General features: G+C 46.4%; 1 protein-coding gene and 1 non-coding gene across 5 annotated transcripts in view; both read left to right on the forward strand.

Annotated features, from left to right (window-relative positions):
- Positions 1 to 4,457: 4,457 nt before the first annotated feature.
- The window catches only part of MECR (mitochondrial trans-2-enoyl-CoA reductase), a 30,424-nt gene continuing 15,548 nt past the window's right edge, over positions 4,458 to 19,333 (forward strand). For 2 of the 4 annotated variants that reach the window (XM_047728765.1, XM_047728767.1), the window contains exons 1-3: positions 4,458 to 4,673; positions 17,622 to 17,719; positions 18,177 to 18,308. In XM_047728765.1, the coding sequence (XP_047584721.1) occupies positions 4,498 to 4,673; positions 17,622 to 17,719; positions 18,177 to 18,308 (406 nt within the window). In that variant the 5' untranslated portion in view covers positions 4,458 to 4,497. Of the gene's footprint in view, positions 4,674 to 12,068; positions 12,295 to 12,426; positions 12,537 to 17,621; positions 17,720 to 18,176; positions 18,309 to 19,333 lie in introns of those variants that run through there. The other 2 variants (XM_047728768.1, XM_047728766.1) reach the window with 2 other exon arrangements.
- LOC125099499 (U6 spliceosomal RNA) lies at positions 6,811 to 6,914 on the forward strand. Its single transcript, XR_007127222.1, has one exon. It is a non-coding gene; the product is annotated as a U6 spliceosomal RNA (small nuclear RNA).

Below are 19,333 nucleotides of genomic sequence, written 5' to 3' on the forward strand. Positions count from 1 at the left end.
GAACAGAGGGAGAAGCAGATTCCCCACTGAGCAGGGAGCCCAATGTGGGGGTTGATCCCAGGACCCTGGGATCATGACCTGAGCCACCCAGGCGCCCCCCCCCCCACCAAGGGCAAGAATTTTGTCTTTTATCCCAGAGCTTAGTGTCTAACGTGTAGTTGATGCTCAAAAAAATACCGAATGGGTAAATAAATGAATGCAGACAGACATGGTCTTTGCCCTCATGAGGCTTACACTCTCAGGGAAAAGACCAACAGCTAACATGCAAAAATATGTCATTACAATCCAAGATGTGCAGTCTAAAGAAAATGGGGGAAAGGTTGTGATAAATAATTGGGGAGGACATTCTACTTGAGCTAAGGGGGTCTGAGAGGGATTTCCTGAGTAAGTGAAGTGGTAATATTTGAGCTGGGACCTGAAGTAAGGGAAGGAGCCAGCAATCAGTGGGGAGGGACACAGCAGCCAGAGAGGACAGCCTGTGCAAAAGCAGGAGCTGGTGTGTTTGAGGAGTAGTCAGGCCAGGGTGGCTGGAATGGAGTGGGGAGGAAAGAAGAGCCAGATACAGCTGGAGAGGCCGGCAGGATCGGGAGGGCATACAAGACACTATGGCACTTTGTGTTAAACCCTAAGAACAGTAAGAAGCTATTGGAGCCTTAAACAGAATAAAATTACTTTTTTTTTTTAAGTCTTCAGATGAGCCAAGTGGATAACGGACTGTAGAAATAGAGACCCACGGATAGATGGTTCTAACTAGTGGACAGTGACACCGGATAGAGCCTAGGATTTCAAGGTCTATCTAAGATCTCCCTGTGTCCTGCCTCCACTGCAGGCTGGCTACTCACTGAGGGGGGCACAAGTGAGATTGGCCTGCACCTGGAGGAGGCAGGGTGGAAGGTTTCTGGGCTCTCTTGTGAGCCCTGATGAGCCGGAGAAGGGGCCAAACAGACAGAGAATTTGAGCGAGAATCACAGGGAGAAAGTCAGAAGCAAGAAAAAGTTGATGGGGAAGAAACAGATAGATACAGGAAAAGACAGGAAGGACTACCCAGAACAAGAAACTCAAGGAGAGAAATCCATTGAATAGAAGAAACAACTAAAGGTGATGCTGTTTGCAGAGGACTCCTGTGAGAGCTTGGTGACAAGAGTTTACCATTGATCCCATGTTTCTCTATGTGGACACTGAGGCTCAGAAATTATGTGGCCCTTGTCCACTTTCCCGCAAAACTAGTAAATGATAGGCCCAGGATTCAAATCTAGACCTGACCAACTCCACACCCCCTCTTGCTCTTTTTGCTGGAGAAGACTACAGGGCAGACACCATCATGGGAGGAGAAGGAGAACATGAGCAACAGGTGGACAGATGAATACTGCTTCACTTGGAATAGATCAAAGACTTCCAGAAGCCTTGAGTGGCCTGGAGTGACCTGCCTAAATCTAGGGGGAAAGGAGACAGCACCGCAGACAGGGCCAGGCCGTGAGGAAATTCAATTACTTTCAACTCATGGAATATTTATGACACCTACCCTGGGCCAGGCCCATATTGGGTGCTGGTGTCATGGAGATGCGCCATACATGACCCACTCTTGCCCGGAGGGGGAAGTGGACACATAAACAAATAAGGGACTGTGTCCTAAAGGCCATAACACCAATTCAGAGAAAGCACAAAGGCAGCAAAAGGTTGACTCAGCCTAGGGAGCTGGAAAACAACACCAAAGAAATGATATCTGAACCTGGAATTTCCCAGGAGGGCAAGGTCAGAAGAGCATTTCAGGCAGAAGAAGAAACGTGAATAAAGATACAAGACATGGAATTGCTCAGAAAGGTGGGTATCAGGTGCTGTTGGATCATGGGCTACGCACAGTCTTATAGCAGGAGATAAAAGCAGTGTGGGACTCAGAGTGCAGAGGCTATTGAATACAAGGCGTGAAAAGTAGACTTGAACCCCTCAATCAGTAGTTCTCCAACTATGCCTTCAGGGAAACCAAGGGACTCCTCAAGTTAAGCTGAGGGGTTCTGCCACGGAATTAAAACTATAGCCATCTCTTTCTAACTTGCAAGAAGGTAACTTAATTACTTTGAAGAGAATTTTCTTTGTTTAAAGGTGCTTTTCCTCCATATACTATTCTAGAGATTTTAGCATATGGCAGTTGTGCTAGAGATTAACAGTCAGTATAGAATCACTGTTTCATTTTGTTTTGTTTTGTTTGTTTTTTTAACAGTTTTAACTTTAGCATGTCAGTAGCTCATTATGTTCTAAAAGGAACTGTGGCTTCTGGATCTAAGTATTGGGGAGTCACAGAAGGACTTTCAGCAAGGAAAAGAAAATCTCATCTTTCTGTTTAAAAAAAAATCATTCTGGAGGTGTCTAGCTGGCTTAGTCGGTAGAACATGAGATTCTTGACCTCAAGGTTGTAAGTTCCAGCCCCATGTTGGGTGTAGAGCTTACTTAAAAATAAAATATTTTTAAAAAATCATTCTGGAGGCCTGAGGAAGAAGGAAAGGGAAGGGAAGAGGGGGAGAGGATTTCAGTTAGGAAGAAGGCTGCTGACACAGTTGATGTCCTGGACTGAAAAGGGGGGCTATTGGAATGAATGCGGGGACTAAGTCCAGTCTCCAGGAGGCAGACCTACTAGATGATTCTCCAGGATTTCCAGCCAGGCTGTCCAGGGAATTCAGAGGAACCAATTTGGTAGAGAAGCTAATGTCAACAGCTCAAAGTCACCTAGAGAGTCTTCAACAGAAGTAGATCTATGTGTCACAGTGAAAACAGAAGGTAAGCAAAACTGGGTATTTTGTGCATGTGCGTGTGTGTGCCCAGGCACATGGGCACTCACATAAGTGTGGGACCAAGTCTTTGCCCCATCATGGGACATCTACTTTCTCTAATAATAAAAACAGGTATAAACATTTTTTGAGCACATAGTATGAGCCAGACCCTAGTCTGGGTGTTTTACATATGCTATTTCCCATCTAATCTTCACAATAACCTAATAACATTTATCAAATGCTTTCATGTGCCAAGCATTGTGCTAAATGCTTCAAATGAACAATAGCTCACTTGATTTTCACAAGAGCCTCAAAAAAATACTATTATTTACTTCATTTTAAGGATAAGAAAATGGAGACACAGAGAGGCCAAGTGACTTACCCAAAATCAAATGGCTGGAAAAGGGCAGAGTCAAGACTCAATGTCAGTTCTGCCAGAATCCAACCACCTGCAGCTTTCATCAGAGCACTTCGCTTTCTTCTCTTCCTCAGAGAAAAGGCCTTGAGCTGGCGGCTTTGGGTCAATAAAATCTAGAGAAAGGTACTCTTCCTTATCCTTCAAAGCTCTGGCTCAGTGTTTGTCTAAGCCAGTTTCCTAGGCCACCTGCATCAGGATATTCTTGAAAGCTTGTAGGAATTGTAGATTCCTGAACCTGTCCCCAAATTCTAATTCAGTAGACTCGAGATAGGACCTCAGGTAAATTTTATGCATACTGAAAATTTTGAGTGGGACAGTCTCCAACAGCACCTCAAGCAAGAACCCCCACTCCACCCTGACTCCTTCCAGAGCTCCTTTCTCCTCTAGATTCCAACAGTGTCCTCTGTCCTATTCTATCAACTAGGGTTTTAGCTATCTATGTTCATGTCTTACAGTCAATAAAAATATGATTTAGTGTCTTTACTGGGTTACATCTGCTTACAAAGCACTTCCACTCTCCCACTAAATCCCTTGTACAATGTAAGCATTTTGAGAGGGGGCCCTCCTCCTTGTGATACCTCCTTTATATCTGAGCACACTTAGCATTTTACAATGTGCTCTTCTATCCACAACGTCATCCTATTGTTTCATCCAATCCTCACCACAGTCTTGAAGGAGGTATATTGTCCCCCAGTGTACCCATCAGAAAAGAGCCCGAGAGCTTCGGACACCTGCCCAAGGTGGCCAAGCTGGGAAGCACAAGGACTAGTTGAACCTAAATCTTCTAGCTCCAAGCCCAGCGCTATTGCCTCCACATCAAGTTAAATCTACTCTATTCGGTGGTAGGGAAGTAAACTTTGCTGCCCTATGCTGTTACAGGATAGCAGGGAATAAATGAGGTGATATCTTAAAAGTTCTGGCACAGTGAGCACTCCATAAACGATGGGGAGAAGAAAAAACTGAGGTCAGGGAAGGGTAAATGACTTCCCCCAAATCAAACACCAAGTCGCAGACTGTAGGCACAGCTCCAGGCCGGTCTCGGACGCTCCTACTTCGCAGAACAACTTGGCCAGCCCTGAGTCTCCACGACTCCCTCCGGTACTTCCAACCCCCCATCTCACTCCCCAACCCCCGCAGTCTTCCGAAGCGCCACCGCGCGGGCAGCGAAGGTAGGTTTTAAAAAGAGCTTTTAAAAAGAGCAAGGGGCGTGGCCACACGGCGGGGCGGGGCGGAAGGCGGGGCGCAGGCGCGCGGGCGCGGGCGCGGATCGATGACGTAGACGCGCTGTCGGGCTCTGAGCTGTCTGCGGGAAGCATGTGGGGCTGCGGCGCGCTGGTGGGGGCGCGAGCCGGGTCGCGGCTGCCGCTCGAGCTGTTCCTTGCTTGGCACCGCGGCTGGTTTGCCGCAGCCCCCTACTCCGCATCTGCCGAGCCCTCCCGGGTCCGGGCGCTGGTCTATGGGCATCACGGGGACCCAGCCAAGGTCGTCGAGTAAGAGACGGCGCCGAAACGGGGCCATGGGCCAGGGGTTACTGGAGGGGGTTAAGACGCGCTGTGAAGAAGGGGGGTCTTGACCAAGGAGGGAGCGGGTGGAGCAAGAAGGCAGAGAATAACAGGACCCAAACTGAGCCCAGGGCGCTTTGGGTAGCTCAGAAAGTCGGTACTTCCAGGTGGTTGAAGGCCAGAGAGGCACAATTATGACGGTAATCGTGGCTTTTTTTTTTTTGGAAGTACAAGTGACATGTAATTTTAGATTAGATTTAGGTGTACAACATGATGACTCGATATTTGTATGTATTGCGAAATGATTGCCACAGTAAGTGCAGTTAATATCTGTCGCCATACCAGCTACAGAATCTTTTTTTCTCCTGATGAGAACTTTCAAGATCTACTCTCTTAGAAGCTCTCAAACATGCAGTACAGTATTACTAACTGTAATTGCCAAGCTGTACGTTAGGTCCCATGATTTTCTTATTTTATGACAGGAAGTTTCCCGTTTGACTCCCTTCACCCATTTGGCTCCTACGCAACACACACACACACACCCCACCCCACCCGCACCCCCAGCACTAGTCTGTTCTTTGTATCTGTGAGGTTGATTTTTGTTTTAGATTACACTTGGAAGTGAGATCATTCAGTATTGGTCTTTCTCTGACTTATTTAATGCGGCATAATGCCCTCAGCATCCATCCATGTTGTTTCAAGTGGCACGATTTCATTCTTTTTTATGGTTGAATAATACTCCCATTATTTTATATATCTAATAGGTAACATTGTTATGGACATTATTCCACTACTATACATATATATACACACACAGATAAGTATACACACACACACACATATAAATATGCCATTATACCTGTTTATACCACATTTTCTTTTTTTTTTTTTTTTTTTTTTATTTGACAGAGAGAGATCACAAGTAGACGGAGAGGCAGGCAGAGAGAGAGAGGGAAGCAGGCTTCTTGCTGAGCAGAGAGCCCGATGCGGGACTCGATCCCAGGACCCTGAGATCATGACCTGAGCCGAAGGCAGCGGCTTTAACCCACTGAGCCACCCAGGCGCCCTATACCACATTTTCTTGATCCATTTATCCCTCAATGACTTTTACTGACTAGGTATTATATATAAGGCACATAATGAATGTATCCAAATGGATGCTCTCATTTAATCGTCCCTTTTGGGGAAGGTACTTGATTTAGCCCTGTTTTGTCAGAAAACTGAGGTGTAAGGTAAAATCACTTGCCCAAGGTCACACAGCCAGTTAGTGGCAGAGTCGAAATTTAAACCCAGGTCTTACCGATTTGCTTGAGTTCCTAGGCAGTATTATTATTATTATTATTATTATTATTTTGGAGAATATTTTCTGAATGCTTTTATGTCCACTTGAATCTTCGCTTCCCAGAAAGTAGGTGGGAGACCATTGTTTTCAGTTTGCAGAAGATAAGAAGGGACTTGTCCAAAGTGATACAGCTAATAAGTATTGAAATAGGGACAGGAACCCATAGCATCTACTCCTATCTCGTGTGATTTCCTGTCTGTCACACTATATATGTGCCTTTAGCCAGTCAAAGAGTTCCTCTTTTGGAGCCTTACAGACCTAAAGTCAAAGACAGACTCCACCTCTTCATAGCTGTTTGATCTTACACAAGTCACTCAGCCCTCTAAGCCCTCATTAATTTTATGAATATGTTCTAACATTCTGTTGTATCTTCATCTGTGATTTTTGCGTGTGGTTGATAAAGAACAGCATGTGAATTGTCAGCCATTATAAATCTGCACAGAAGTGACTCTAACCATTCAGAAATGCTAGTGGGGTCACTGTAATGGAGCTAAGGCAGAAGCACTGGTCTGGGAATCAAACCTGGAGTCCAGTTTAAACTCCGTCCTAGCTCTGTATGTTTGGCAAGTTACTGAAGTTCTCTGAGCCTGTTACCTCATCTTTAAGCATGGACACAATACAGGTACAGCTAATAGTGTAGCTGAGATCAAGCTAATGCTCTACGCCGGAAAGTGCTGACGTACTCTCCTGTTTACAACTCTCTGATTCCCAGCACGTGGTTTGATTGTTTTCCAAAGGACAGGCAAACATGGAATTATTTTTATGGCTGAAATACAGGCCAGAGGGCTCTCTTCAGCAACACATATGCTAAAAGTAGAACGATACAGAGATTAGCATGGTCCCTGTTCAGAGATGACATGCAAATTCATGAGGCATTTCATATTTTTTCTTTAAAAAAAAAAAATCAAGCCTGATGTTTTAACAGCTGGAGGAGATAAGCCTCAGTTAAATTCAGGTTCATGCACTCACCCCAGCCACATCCACCATGAGAAAATATTGAGAAGACACATCAGTCAGTAACCGTCAACCCGCATGTTAATCATAGGTAATGATCACTGTGTCGGGAAGAGCTGTCCCTGAGGACTGTGCTGTAATGAGTTGGTAAAGCTCTGATGAACACCGTTTTCCAGGAGTGCACCCCAAAAGGGTATGATATGGTGCCTCTGTCACAGGCTTCTAGTTTCTGTGACTCGTACAAGAACTGCCACAAAACAAGTGCTCCAAAAAGGTTAATTGTGAATCTAATTTCTGTAAGAAGTGTATTTTTTTGTTTTTTATTGAGTTCTGTGGTGATGAGGATGGGACCCTTTGGAAAGGCCTAGGAAGGTTAACCAGCTGAGTCCAGTTGCCTCCTGATTCATTCCCTCTTGGAGTTCTGGAACAGGTTGGTCTGGTAGCAGATGCTACTTAGGGAAAAAAGAGAGCTCTCTTGTCTCTTTCTGTGGAACCCTAGTAATTTCCCAGAAGTTCGAACATGATACTTTCATGCCCCGTTCCTCAACCTTGGCTTCACACCACGGTCACCTGTGGCACTTTTACTCCATATTCCCAGATGCCTCCCCCGAGGTTATATAGTAGGTCTAGGATGGCCCTGAATATCTGTGTTTTTTTAAAACTCCCCAGGTGATTCTGATGCCCTGAACAGGGTTGAGAACCATTACCCTTGTGGATACAGACCGTTAGGCAAGCAGTAATTCTTCCTCTGCCCCAGAAGAGTGGCTTTCCCTTCTGACCCAGATTCACGTAACTCGACTTTTTCGTGTATGGCCTGAAGCCAGAGGCTGGGATTCTCTTCTTTGTAGTCATGTCTTGGGAGGTTTAGGGTAACCACTCTGTCACAGAAAGAATCAGGTGTCCTTTAAATACGCCAGTGACTGGGGCTGTGGGTCAGATTACACCAGGCAGGGTCATGGAACCACTCAGGGTCTGAGCAGAGTGCTCCCCAAACTAGCATTGTTTGTGGTGCTTGCACTGTGAACAGCAGGGAGGGAACGAGAAACAGTCTGCTTGGGGCTGAGGGATGTTCTGCTTGGGTCAGAACTCCTCAGAATGAGACTTTCAGGGATCTCTGAATGTCCTTCTCTTCATTTCTGTTGGCCCCCAAACATTCCAGCTGGTCTCTCTACTAAGACTTGTTCCCCCATTCCCTAGAGCTTTTTTCTCTTCCCCCCAAAATGAACTCCCCAAATAAGCACTTGGACTTTTTCATTTAAAGGATTGAACTACTGATCTAAATGAAGTAAGACTGCAGGAGAAAATGATAAACTTGGGAGAATCACAAACTAGAAATTTCAGAGGTCCCCATGCCCATACCCCTTGCACAGAGTTCTGGATTCTCTATCAGATAGTTCCTGGAAACTCCAATATCCTCTTTCCTTTTGTTGCTGAACGTACCCTTTCAGAACTTTGCCATTTTCTGGGTCTCATGGTAAACACTGGTTTTCATTTACTGTGCCTCTATTATGTGGCAAGCATTGGGCTAAGTTCTGCACAAATATTATGGAATTTTAAAAATCACAAGACTCCAGTTTGGTCATTATTATCCCTATTTTACTGATAAGGCAACTGAGGCTTAAGAAGCTTGAAAGTCACCTGCCCAAGATCATACAACTAGGATGTACCTTCTTTAATAAAAGTCCTTGATAAAGACCTGAAGAAACCATGACAATCATCTGAAATGTTTTTTTGAGAATGAGATGGCAAATAAAATGGGGAAGAAGATAGGTCAGAAGACGAGGTAAAATTATAAGCCATTCAGGTGACCCAAAGTCTTTATCCTTCATAGGAAGGGCAGCCCCACCCTGGGGAAGATGGTAGGAATGTTATTCTCTGTCTGATCCCTTTTCAAGATCCTGAAACTTTCATAAAATAGCATCCTGGTCATCATGGCTTTCTCACCTACCTGCCACACAAAATGAAAGGAAGCTGTGAAACCCTTGGATAAACCCATTCTGTCTTAGCCAGATGGAATTTGGGGGAGCAGGTAGTAAGGACCCACGCTGTATGGGTTGAGTCCTCACTGTAGGACACTGTTTACTCTTAGGGAACTTCTTTTTACAATTGATATCAACCAAAACACTAAGCTGGTGGCTACAGTTTTTGGTTTGCTTTTTTTGTTGTTGTTTGTTTTAATTTTCATTTTTAAAGAAGTGATGGTTTGGGTGGGGTTTTTTTTTAGGAATTTATTGATTTCACACAGAGAGTGTGTGTGAGCACACAAGCAGGGGGAGCGGCAGAGGGAAAGGAATAAATAGACCCCTCACAGAGCAGGGAGCCTGATGCAGGGCTCGATCCCAGGACCCTGGGATTATGATCTGAGCCGAAGGCAGACAGTTAACCAACTGAGCCATCCAGGCACCCTGGTGACTTGGTTTTTAAACCAGAATTACGATACTGGGAAAAAAACAGGATTTTGGTTTGGCACTCTGTTGAGAACTGGGACTTTGTTTGTCTCTTGGAGCCCTACATTGTTGTCATTAATTGAAGGAGGAGGGAACAGAACTCATTGGTTTAGTAAGTTAGCCAGGAGTTATTCTTCGAGGGCCTACTATGTGCAAGGCAGGACTGGGGGTGCAGAGGTGAATAATCTGTGGTCTTTGCCCTATAAGGAACTCACACCCGAGTCCAGGAAATGGGTGACCACAGCCCAGTGGGACAAGTGCCATATTTGTTAGATTTGTTAGACTGCTGTAGACTCCCAGAAGAGGAGTATCTAAACCCCTCAGAGTAGTCAGAGTGCTTTCTCTGAAGGCATGAGGGTTAGGTTGAGTCCCCCAGAAGATCAGGTGGGCAGTATATGAGGAAAAGTATAGAAATGTTCCAAGCAGAGGCCCCGATATGTGTAAAAGCCCAGAGGGATGAGAAAACCGGTATGTCTGGTTAACAAATATTTAGTGAGTGCCTACCATGCACTCAGTATGTGTTCCTTGAGGAAGGTGTCAGCTGCATCAGGCTCCAAGGGGGCCAGCTTGAGATCACAGGACTCAGACTCAAGCTGGACTCCACATCCTATATACTTGCATATTACCTTCCCTCTGGACTTCACACTAGGCTGTTCACTTGGGGGCCAAAACCCTGAGGGTGATACTCTGAGGTATCATACAGCAGACAGGAGTTTCCCCTATGTCTGAAGTATGGGAGGAGAGCCGCCCCCACCCCCACCCCACCAGTGTGCAACCCCAAGTTATTATGCTTGTCTGGGCCTCCTAGCCCCTACTGCCGTTCTCTGGTGTGGCTCCAGGCCCTTCCCACTCTCTGGAGAGGGTAAGGGAAAGCAAAGGTGCCGAGAGGTTAATCTGTGGGTCAGGATTTGTCACTGGGGACCCACCTGCAAGGGCACTGGCATGGGTCCACTCTGCCACTCATTGTCGGAGTGAGGAAATCACTCCAGTCTCCGGTCTTTTCGGTTACTCTTTGAGAAAATGAAGGAGTTGACCAAGGTCAGCAGTGGTAAAGATGGGCACACATGCTGTCTCTCCCCACCCCATCTTCTGTGCCAATGAAATTGTCAAGCTCCGTTTTCTATATAACTCAAAACCTGTATTCCTCTTTACCCCATCCTCCCCAAGCGACACTTTCTCCTGCCGAGACACGGTGAGGCCTTGACATCCTTCTCTACATAATCCTGCAGCCATGGGAATGGATATGAGACTGAATGCTCTTTGCTCCAGCTGTTGTCTGGCTCTGACACCTGTGAAACTGAGTAGACATTGGACTGCCTGACACGGTGAGGCCTTGACATCCTTCTCTACATAATCCTGCAGCCATGGGAATGGATATGAGACTGAATGCTCTTTGCTCCAGCTGTTGTCTGGCTCTGACACCTGTGAAACTGAGTAGACATTGGACTGCCTGCTTGCCAGTGATGGTTCTAGCAAACTCCAAGGAGCAGTGCAGCAACTAGAAATCAGGGGTTCTGGGTACAAAATTTCACTAGGGGCCCCTTTTGCTCCTGGTTGGTATCGTTATTAGCAGCCCGCCAGGTGGGGATGCATGGTTGTCTTTGTACCCGTCTAAGAGACAAAAGCAGCTGCAGACAGGGACTCAGTCCCCCTGCTGTGGCCCAGTCTTGTTCTTTGGATCAACAAGGTTAGGTCTCAGCAAACGAAGCAGCAGACTCTGCAGCTCCCTTCAGGCAAGTTTCCTGCTGTCAGCAGCTTCAGATATCCTAGGGCTCACAAGCTTACTGGTAATCTTAATTGAAAGAAAGTAGAGGATTGAAAATGTAGAGAGAGGGTTTCTTTGCCAACCCTGTGTAGAAACTTCCAGAAGTTCCTCTAAGTCTCTAATTCCTTTCCATTCAAAATGATTATATTGACGTGCCAGCAGTCCTGAAAGGGGAGAGGGCAAGATCACTTTGAGGCAGGGAAGCCAGATGAGGCACTGGGAGGCAAGTGGGGGGTGCCCAGCACACCATGAGACATGGAGTGTTTGAGCTTGGCTTGGGGAAAGGAGCTTTCCCTGAGAGCCCAGGACTCCTTTAGAACCCCACCTACTGAGGCCGCCAACCACCCCTGCTGAGCTGTTACAAAGCTGCGAGCCAAAGAACTTCATCCTTCCACAATTCCCAGTGTGCCCTGCTTATTAATTATTAATCACATCTCCAGACAATGTATCCAGCACAACAAGCGTTTCACCAAACCACAGAAGGCAGGTTGTTCATGACCATGGGGATTGCAGACAGACTGGAGAGAGCCACATAAGATGGAGGTTACCTTCACCCAGCGCCCTATGGTGGATGTACATTCTTGGCTCTCTGTAATGAGCAGGGTGAGAAAGTCTCTGTGGCCCATGACCGTCTCTCCCTGCCTCTTCTTCCTGCTCAAAATGATATTGATCAGTTTGAGGTGATTGAGTGGAAGATGCAAGATAAGTACAAATGGTGGCTAATTAAATGCAGAAGGCGGGAAAGAGATCTTTGCAGAGCTGGCCAGTGCCTGCCTTACACAGCAAATAGAATTGAGCCAGTCCCCAGAGTACTGGCCTCTTTTTCCCCCATCTCAAAAGGCTCTTTCTTCTGCCCCCTTTTGTCTCCCTTGTAGTTCATATGGCATCACAGGTGTACAGCCTTGGCCTCAAAGGAGCCATTGTGATCTTATCCAGTCTGGGATCTGTTGAGTGAAGACAGGGGCATCTCTCCGAGTTGCCTGGCGCCATTACACACACAGGGGAAGGCCATGAACCGTCCCGGGGAAGTGACTTGAGATCTAGCCAGACTGTGTTTGGGTGCCTCATTTGCACTCCAGAACAGAGCCACCGGTTCCTTTGGTGAGTTTTAAAAAAAAAAAAAAAAAAGGAAGAAATTGCTATCATTGCACCAGAGGTCCAACTCCTGGAATTCAGACTTGGCCCCCGTTTTCCTTCCTGTCTCGGCAGAATGGTATCCTTGACGACGCTGTTAGAACTATGTGCGGGAACAGCCGTGTCTGTGGTGTTAATGGCATTCCACGGGGCAGGCTGGGGCTGGTCTCCCTGGTGAGATGCAGCTGGACCAACACACCTCCTGCCAGGCAAGCAGCATGTGTTAGGGCTGCCCCTGTCCTTGCCCACCTGTGTTTGCAGCTTCAGCTTTCTGTCTCCTAGACCCTCGTCCCTGCCCTTTCTCCTTCCCTCCCACTGCTGTGAATTTCAGCCAGCACAGAGAAGCGAGGCTACCCAAAGGACAAAGAGGAGAACTGGGAGCGGGTCGTAGCCCAGTGTGGCACTTCTCAAACTGCTGTCTGGGGCAGGCGTGTGTTCGCTGTGCCACGAATATAGTGTTCCCAGCTGAGTTAACTCTGGAAGCTCTGGATTACACAGAGTCACGTGTGCTTTTCCCCTGGGTGCCTTCTCCCAGCCTTTGTGACTCCAATGCACAGTCTGAATCTTAAAGAGGGCAATCAGTAGGCCGCATTTCTCAAATGTGTTTTACTCCGGACAAATACCTAATATTATCTCTCGGGATGAGAATGGCACAAATGGTGTAAAGGAGTCCAGCTTAGTGTCCAGCAGTCTGAGCTTCAGAGTCAAGCTTAAGATCAAGTTTTGCCACTTCACAGTCTTACGTTAGGCAAACTTCTTCTCTGAGCTTCAGTTTCCTATCTGTAAATTGGGCTGATAACACCCTCCTGATAGGTGTTTTGAGGACTAAAGAGCATCATGCGTGTAAAACATTAAGCACGATGTCTGGAGCTCAGTAAACTGTCAACATTCATTGTTGAATTGTTCGGCCAAATCATGCAAAGGAAGGTGATCTGCCAGCCCGGACTCCAGCTACACACAGCGGACTCACAACTCTGTATGTCTAGCCTGGAGTGCCCTCTGCCCCATACCAAACTGCAGGGTGCCTGCTTCAAGCTCCAAATATAACGCCTTCCTCCCCACTCCAAACCACTGTTCCTTCCGCCCTGTGTCAACATCCAGTTGCCCACACCAGAAGCCTGGGAGCCATCAAAGACTTCGCCTCTCCCCACAGAGAGGTTGGTCACTGAGTGACATCAATGGCATTTCTTGTTCAAAAGATTCCAGGTTATAAAAACCCCTTCCTTCCCATGGCTCCTGTCCAGACTGTACCAACTGCCTGGCCAGTTACCAAGTCAGATTCTCATTCTCTCTAACAAGAAAGCCTGCTTCCTCCCTCAGTCCACCCAGTACATTGCTGCTTCTTCCGGGCCCAGCTAAGGTACCATTCTTCCAAAGCCCAGTTGCTAATTCTGCACTTTCTCCCTGAAGATGCTTAAACCCTGGCCTTCAGAGAGCACCCTCAGGCCTGCCTGTGAGGGTTCCTCTCACAGTGACCATGTCAAGCCGCTGGGCAGATTTTTTTGTTTTATCTTTAAACCCCTTGGCACAGTACCTGACATTGAGTAGGACTGGCAGTAAATATTCGTTGAGTTAAATTTACTTGAGTTTTACAAAAAGGTACTGTCTTCCTTTCAGTGATTCAGTGATTGTTTTCAAAGGGATAGAAAGCTAATTGTTCCAAAGGATTCCTTAGGTATTTTGCCACCAATAACACCTACCATCTCGTTAGCATCTACTGTGTATCAGGTACTCTAGCAAATGGTTTATTTACATTAATTTAATTCTGTGAGCTGGGTTCTAGTGTTCTTCCTATTTCACAAATGAGTATTTTGAGGTTTATCTATTTGGTAAATGGCCAAGACAGGATTCAAACCCACGCTTCTCCCTTCATCTGTGACCTGAGATCCACCAATATTCCCTCTTGACCATGGTCGTCTAGATTTTTAAAGTGTGATTTACTGCAAACCTGATCTGCACTTTCCTGTGAGGAAAAGAGCCATGGGTTTTGCTTAGAACAAACTCTCTTAAAGACAATCTCCATTTTTATTTGTACCCATCCTTCAGAGTTCTTTTCCTAAACAGCCGAGAACCAGGAAGAGCCAAGAAGAAGCCTCAATAGTTAAATCCCTATGGCTCAAGCCTCTCCCCTGATTCCCTAAAAATGGCTGGCACTTTTATGCCTCTTTTTCTCAGGGAGAAGAATTGGGTAATTGCATTAGGAAGCATTCTTGAGCACTTCTTTGTCCCAGACACTGTGCTAAACACTGAGTTAAGACTAAGAGTTCTCTGCCTTCAGGGAGCTCATAGCCCAGTGAGGAGACAACACACGTGCACATACTGACTATAAACCTAGGGGTTAGGTAAAAAGAGACCTGAACTGAACTGAGTCCGAAAGACCTGGATCCAAATCCAAATTGGAATCTGCAACTCCAAAATCTAGAAAGTTCTACAGACTGACAGTTCTGCTTTGATTTCTTTTGTTTCACATCTCATTTGGAGGGAAAGCCTGATCTACAGTGAAGTTTTTGTATGGTCATTATTCATCCCACTTAGTGTGAATATTCATACATTTTGCTGCCGAAACAATGTGTCTGATCACAGAGTGCTGCCCGAACCCCCACAGGAAGTTGCAGAGATGATGTGGTTCTGAACTCTGATGTACCTCTCACCTGCAGCATTTTGGGAAAGGAATGTGAGCTAAGGCCTATTGCGATCAACTGAAAGAAACATATGAAAAAAGACTCCATAAACTAAACAACCAAAAACTCAACAGAAGTTGGTCTTAAATGGTATAGTCACCCCTTCTGAGTAACAAGAGCGCCAAAGATGGAGCAAGTGATTTTTTTCAGGACCAAGAGGGTCAGAAGATGTCTTAAAGGGTGAATCGGATTTCTCACTTCATGGAGAAGCTGTGGAAAAGAAATTCTGGGCTGAGGGAACAGCATGTAGAAAATGTGCAGAAAAAAAAGTCTTTAAGTAGCTTGAGCACATGGACTGTGTAGGCCTGTAGAAAAATTGATTCTTTGTCAAAATGTCAGAGAAAAGCAGTACAGATAATAGAAAGGGGCAGCTAGTCTACAATCCATTTGATCTAGGCGCATTCACAGAGTGACCTCACTGTTGGGCTGATGGCTCCCTGCCCCACCTGTGGGGAGACTGGGGGGCTGCTAACCCCTCCCCAGCTCCCCAGGCAGGTCCAGCAAGGATCACACCCGCACACCACTCCAGGCTGGTGCTCAGCTTGCCACCCTCTGCTTGGTCCGCTTAGCCCCTTGCCAGCTGGCTTCTCTGGCATCAGACTGGCAGGTTCAAATCAGACCAGCCACTTACTACTTCTGGTGGCCTTCAACAAGTTATTTACTTCTTTTGTGCCTTTGTTGCTCAGCCATAAAATTAGAATAATGGCAGAAAGCTGGCATGGAAGGCACTTCAGCAGAGTGCCTCAGTGGTAAGCACTCAAACAGTAGTTATTATGGTTATTGGTATTACAAGGAATCCCCTCCTCCAGCTGTGTGTAAATACATGTATTCCTTAATAGCTGCCTAAACAAGAAGGGCCCTTTCTTTATTCTGTCTGCCTTGGTCATATCTCCTTCCGAGTTAACTATTTTCTGTACAGAGCGTCTCTATTTCAGTTTTTCACAGCTGTTTCTCAGGTGTGGTGAGGCATGGCCTCCCTTACTTTGGTCATGATCCAGTACAGGGATTCCCAGACTGGGGCTCTGAGGGCCCCAGAGATTCTTGGAGGCAGTCAGGGGAATGCCCAGACTAACTTCAGGATGCTCGTGCAGGGCACGGTAAATCAGAGTGCCGACTGGGAAAGCAGGGAAGCCCTGCCACTGACCAGTTAGTGATCTTACCCTGTGCAAGTTTCATAATCTTGAGGAGCCTCTGTTTCCTACTTGACAGAATGGCAATATCAGTACTCTCCTCACAAGAGAGTTACAGCTTAGATCAGAGCATGTATTTAAAGCCCCTTAGCACAAGACCAATACCCCGTAAACACCTGCCACCATTGTTACCACTGTTAGTATAAGACATTTCTTGAAAATCACACTTCTACCCCAAATGGAGCCTCAGGTATAATTAAAAGGTCAGATTTCTGCCGGAAGTGGGTAGAATTACATCTGCTGTTGTTCACTGACACTGTGGCCTGATGCTAAAACCTCTGTGTGGCATATATATATATACACCTTTGGTAACTAAAAATCAGGAGAGTTATTACTGAACAAGTACATTTGGGCACAGGGAAACACTGCAAACATGAAGTCTTGATGTGGAGAAAGACAGAAAAAGAGTCTCTGGTAATTAAAAAGTCACGAGGACTGCTGGTCTATGATACCAATCAGTACTTTCTGTTTGGAAGGTCTCCTTTTATTAAAAAAAAAAAAAAAAAAAAACCACCACATGGACCTTGTCACCAGGGCTCCCCCAAAAGCCCTTCAGCAGGTTTAACCCATTAACCAAAGTTCTAGTGCATGAAGACGTGGGTCCCACAGTGTCTAGGGCCCACTATGAGCAGAGCCTTACCACATAGAAATCCCATCTGAAATGGGAGAGGCTCTTGGCAGTAAGCAAGTCCAAAAGACCACCACCGCTCGCCATTTAACAAATGGAGAAAGAGGCCTAGAACTGGGAAGAAACTTGCTGGGGGCAACGCAGCCATCATGTGGTAGGGCTGGCTTCACGCCTAAGACTCAGCAGTCCACCCGGCATCTCTTCTGACAGACCAGCATTCTCACCCAGAAGGGACAGCAAATCAGAGTCACCTAGGGAGTTCTTTCTGAACTACGTAGGGCATCTCTTTCCCTCACCTGCTCCGTAACTAACAGGTAAATAAAATTAAAAAGCGGAGAACAAATAAGGTAGCCCAGGGTGTCCCAGTTACGTCGCCATAACTGGGACGTAAGAACTACTTGGGCTGCCCCGTATCTTGAGATTCTGGTTCAGTAGGTCAGAGCTGGGGCCTGAGCATCTGCATTAGTCAACACAGCAGGTGACTGTGATCAGCAAGTTTTGGAAAACACAAGATGAATCCAGGCCAGCAGAAGGTTTACTAGTTTCCGTCTTCGAGGGGGCAGGGGGATGGCAAGGGCACTAGAGATTTTCCACACACAGTTAATGAGAGAGTTAACCCATAGCCTGTGCTAGTGCCCTACAGCACCTTTCTCTCTTCTAACAACCCTGATTCCTGGGCACACGATAGCAGCTCAAAAATGTTGCTGCCTGACCTACTTTGGGGAGATGATTTGAGCAAAAGATGCCCTGTCTAGGCTGGGTGACACTAACATCTCTCTTTGGCTTTGTGCTTAGGCTGAAGAACCTGGAGCTAGCTGCTGTGGGCGGATCAGGCGTCCATGTGAAGATGCTGGCAGCCCCTATCAATCCATCTGACATAAATATGATCCAAGGTAACCTTGGTTTCTGTGGCTTATGTTAATTGGCTTTTTTGCTTAGCCGCCACCTTGTTTTCATCCTTCCTCAGGTGTGGGTGTGAAATCCCTGTGATTAGCAGCAGCTGCTCCCCAGATGAGCCATCTGCAGACTACCAGCCCTCTCTGGCCTCCCCTCTCTAGAATGTGGGGCTTTTCGAGAGTCAGAAAGATTTCAGTGGGGAGTAAACCAACTACTGTGAGTGCCTGCGATACGCTGGGCTCGTTTCACACATTATCTAATCCCCATAATAACCATGAACGCTAAAAAAATATTATCCCCTTTACAGATGAAGAAGCTAAGGTTCAGAGAGTCTGGTTAGTTACACAGCAGGTCAAAAGCAGAGCCCAGATCAGGCTTAGATCCGACTCCAAAGTTCATGCTCTTTCACTGCCCAGACCTCACAGGGTGGCCCTCTGTGCTCTTCTCCCTTAGGAAATTATGGCCTCCTTCCCAAGCTCCCTGCCGTTGGAGGGAACGAAGGCGTTGGACAGGTGGTAGCAGTGGGCGGCAGTGTGACTGGGGTGAAGCCAGGAGACTGGGTGATTCCAGCCAATGCCGGTTTGGGTGAGTTTCTCCAGGTGTCTGCAGCCTCTCTTTGTTCCAGATTGTATTTCACCCACACTGGAAATGTTTGCTCATTGGCTCAGTGTGACTAAGCAACGCAGAGTTTATTATTGAGTTCATATACCCACCACCAGTTGCAGTGGGAGCAGAACAGGAGAGCGGAAATTGTGTTTCTTCCACTCTGGAGGTAGTGGACCTGCTCTCTCTGTGGGCCTATGTGGATGAGAGCTGTGATTCTCTGAATTCCTACATCCCTAAATCCCTGCTGTAAGATATAGTGGGAAACCCAAATAAGACAGCCCCTGCCCTCCAGAAGGTTAAAATCTAATTGAAGAAATCTCCAAACTAGTAACCTCAATAAAGGGTGTATTACAAGTTCACAGGAAGCAGAGGGCACTTCTGGCTCCTCTGTGGGTGAATGCAGATGTGAGAGAGAGAGAGAGAGTGTCTTAAAGGATGAGGGCTCTGTGGAAGAGGCTTCTTTGGAATGCACCTTTGATAGATGGATTGTTAGATGGAGATGAGCCAGAAATCATCGCATTTGGAGGAAACGAAATGAGCAAAGACACAAAGGTGAGTGTGGGAAATGATGAGAAAACCAGTGTAGCCTCAGCAGAGGATTTGCACATGAGAAGATGCTTAAATGATGGTTACAAAGGTAGTGGGGCCACATGGGGGAGCTCTGCAGAAGCCAAGCAAAGGAGTTAGGGTTCTCTTTGATACGTAGTAAGGAGTCATTGGTGAGTTTTGTTCTTTAGTGCTTCAGTTGTTGAGGCAAAAACGTTATACAGAGTATCCTGACAGCAACCACGAGAGGGAAGCAGGGAAGACGATATCCACCCTTTTGGACATCTAAAGGACTGAAACTCAAACCGAAAGAGCAAACTGAAAGAGAGCCCACCAAAAATCTTATCACCACTGCTTTTCCTGCTACACTACAGTATTAGGATTCTTTGGGCTATCACTTAGAGAGTTGACGTAAACTTGATTTATATAAAAAGAAGAAGTTAGAAAAAAGAAGAAGT

The sequence above is a fragment of the Lutra lutra genome, chromosome 4 (genome assembly GCF_902655055.1).
Source record: "Lutra lutra chromosome 4, mLutLut1.2, whole genome shotgun sequence".
In the NCBI taxonomy this organism is placed as follows: Eukaryota; Metazoa; Chordata; class Mammalia; order Carnivora; family Mustelidae; genus Lutra; species Lutra lutra.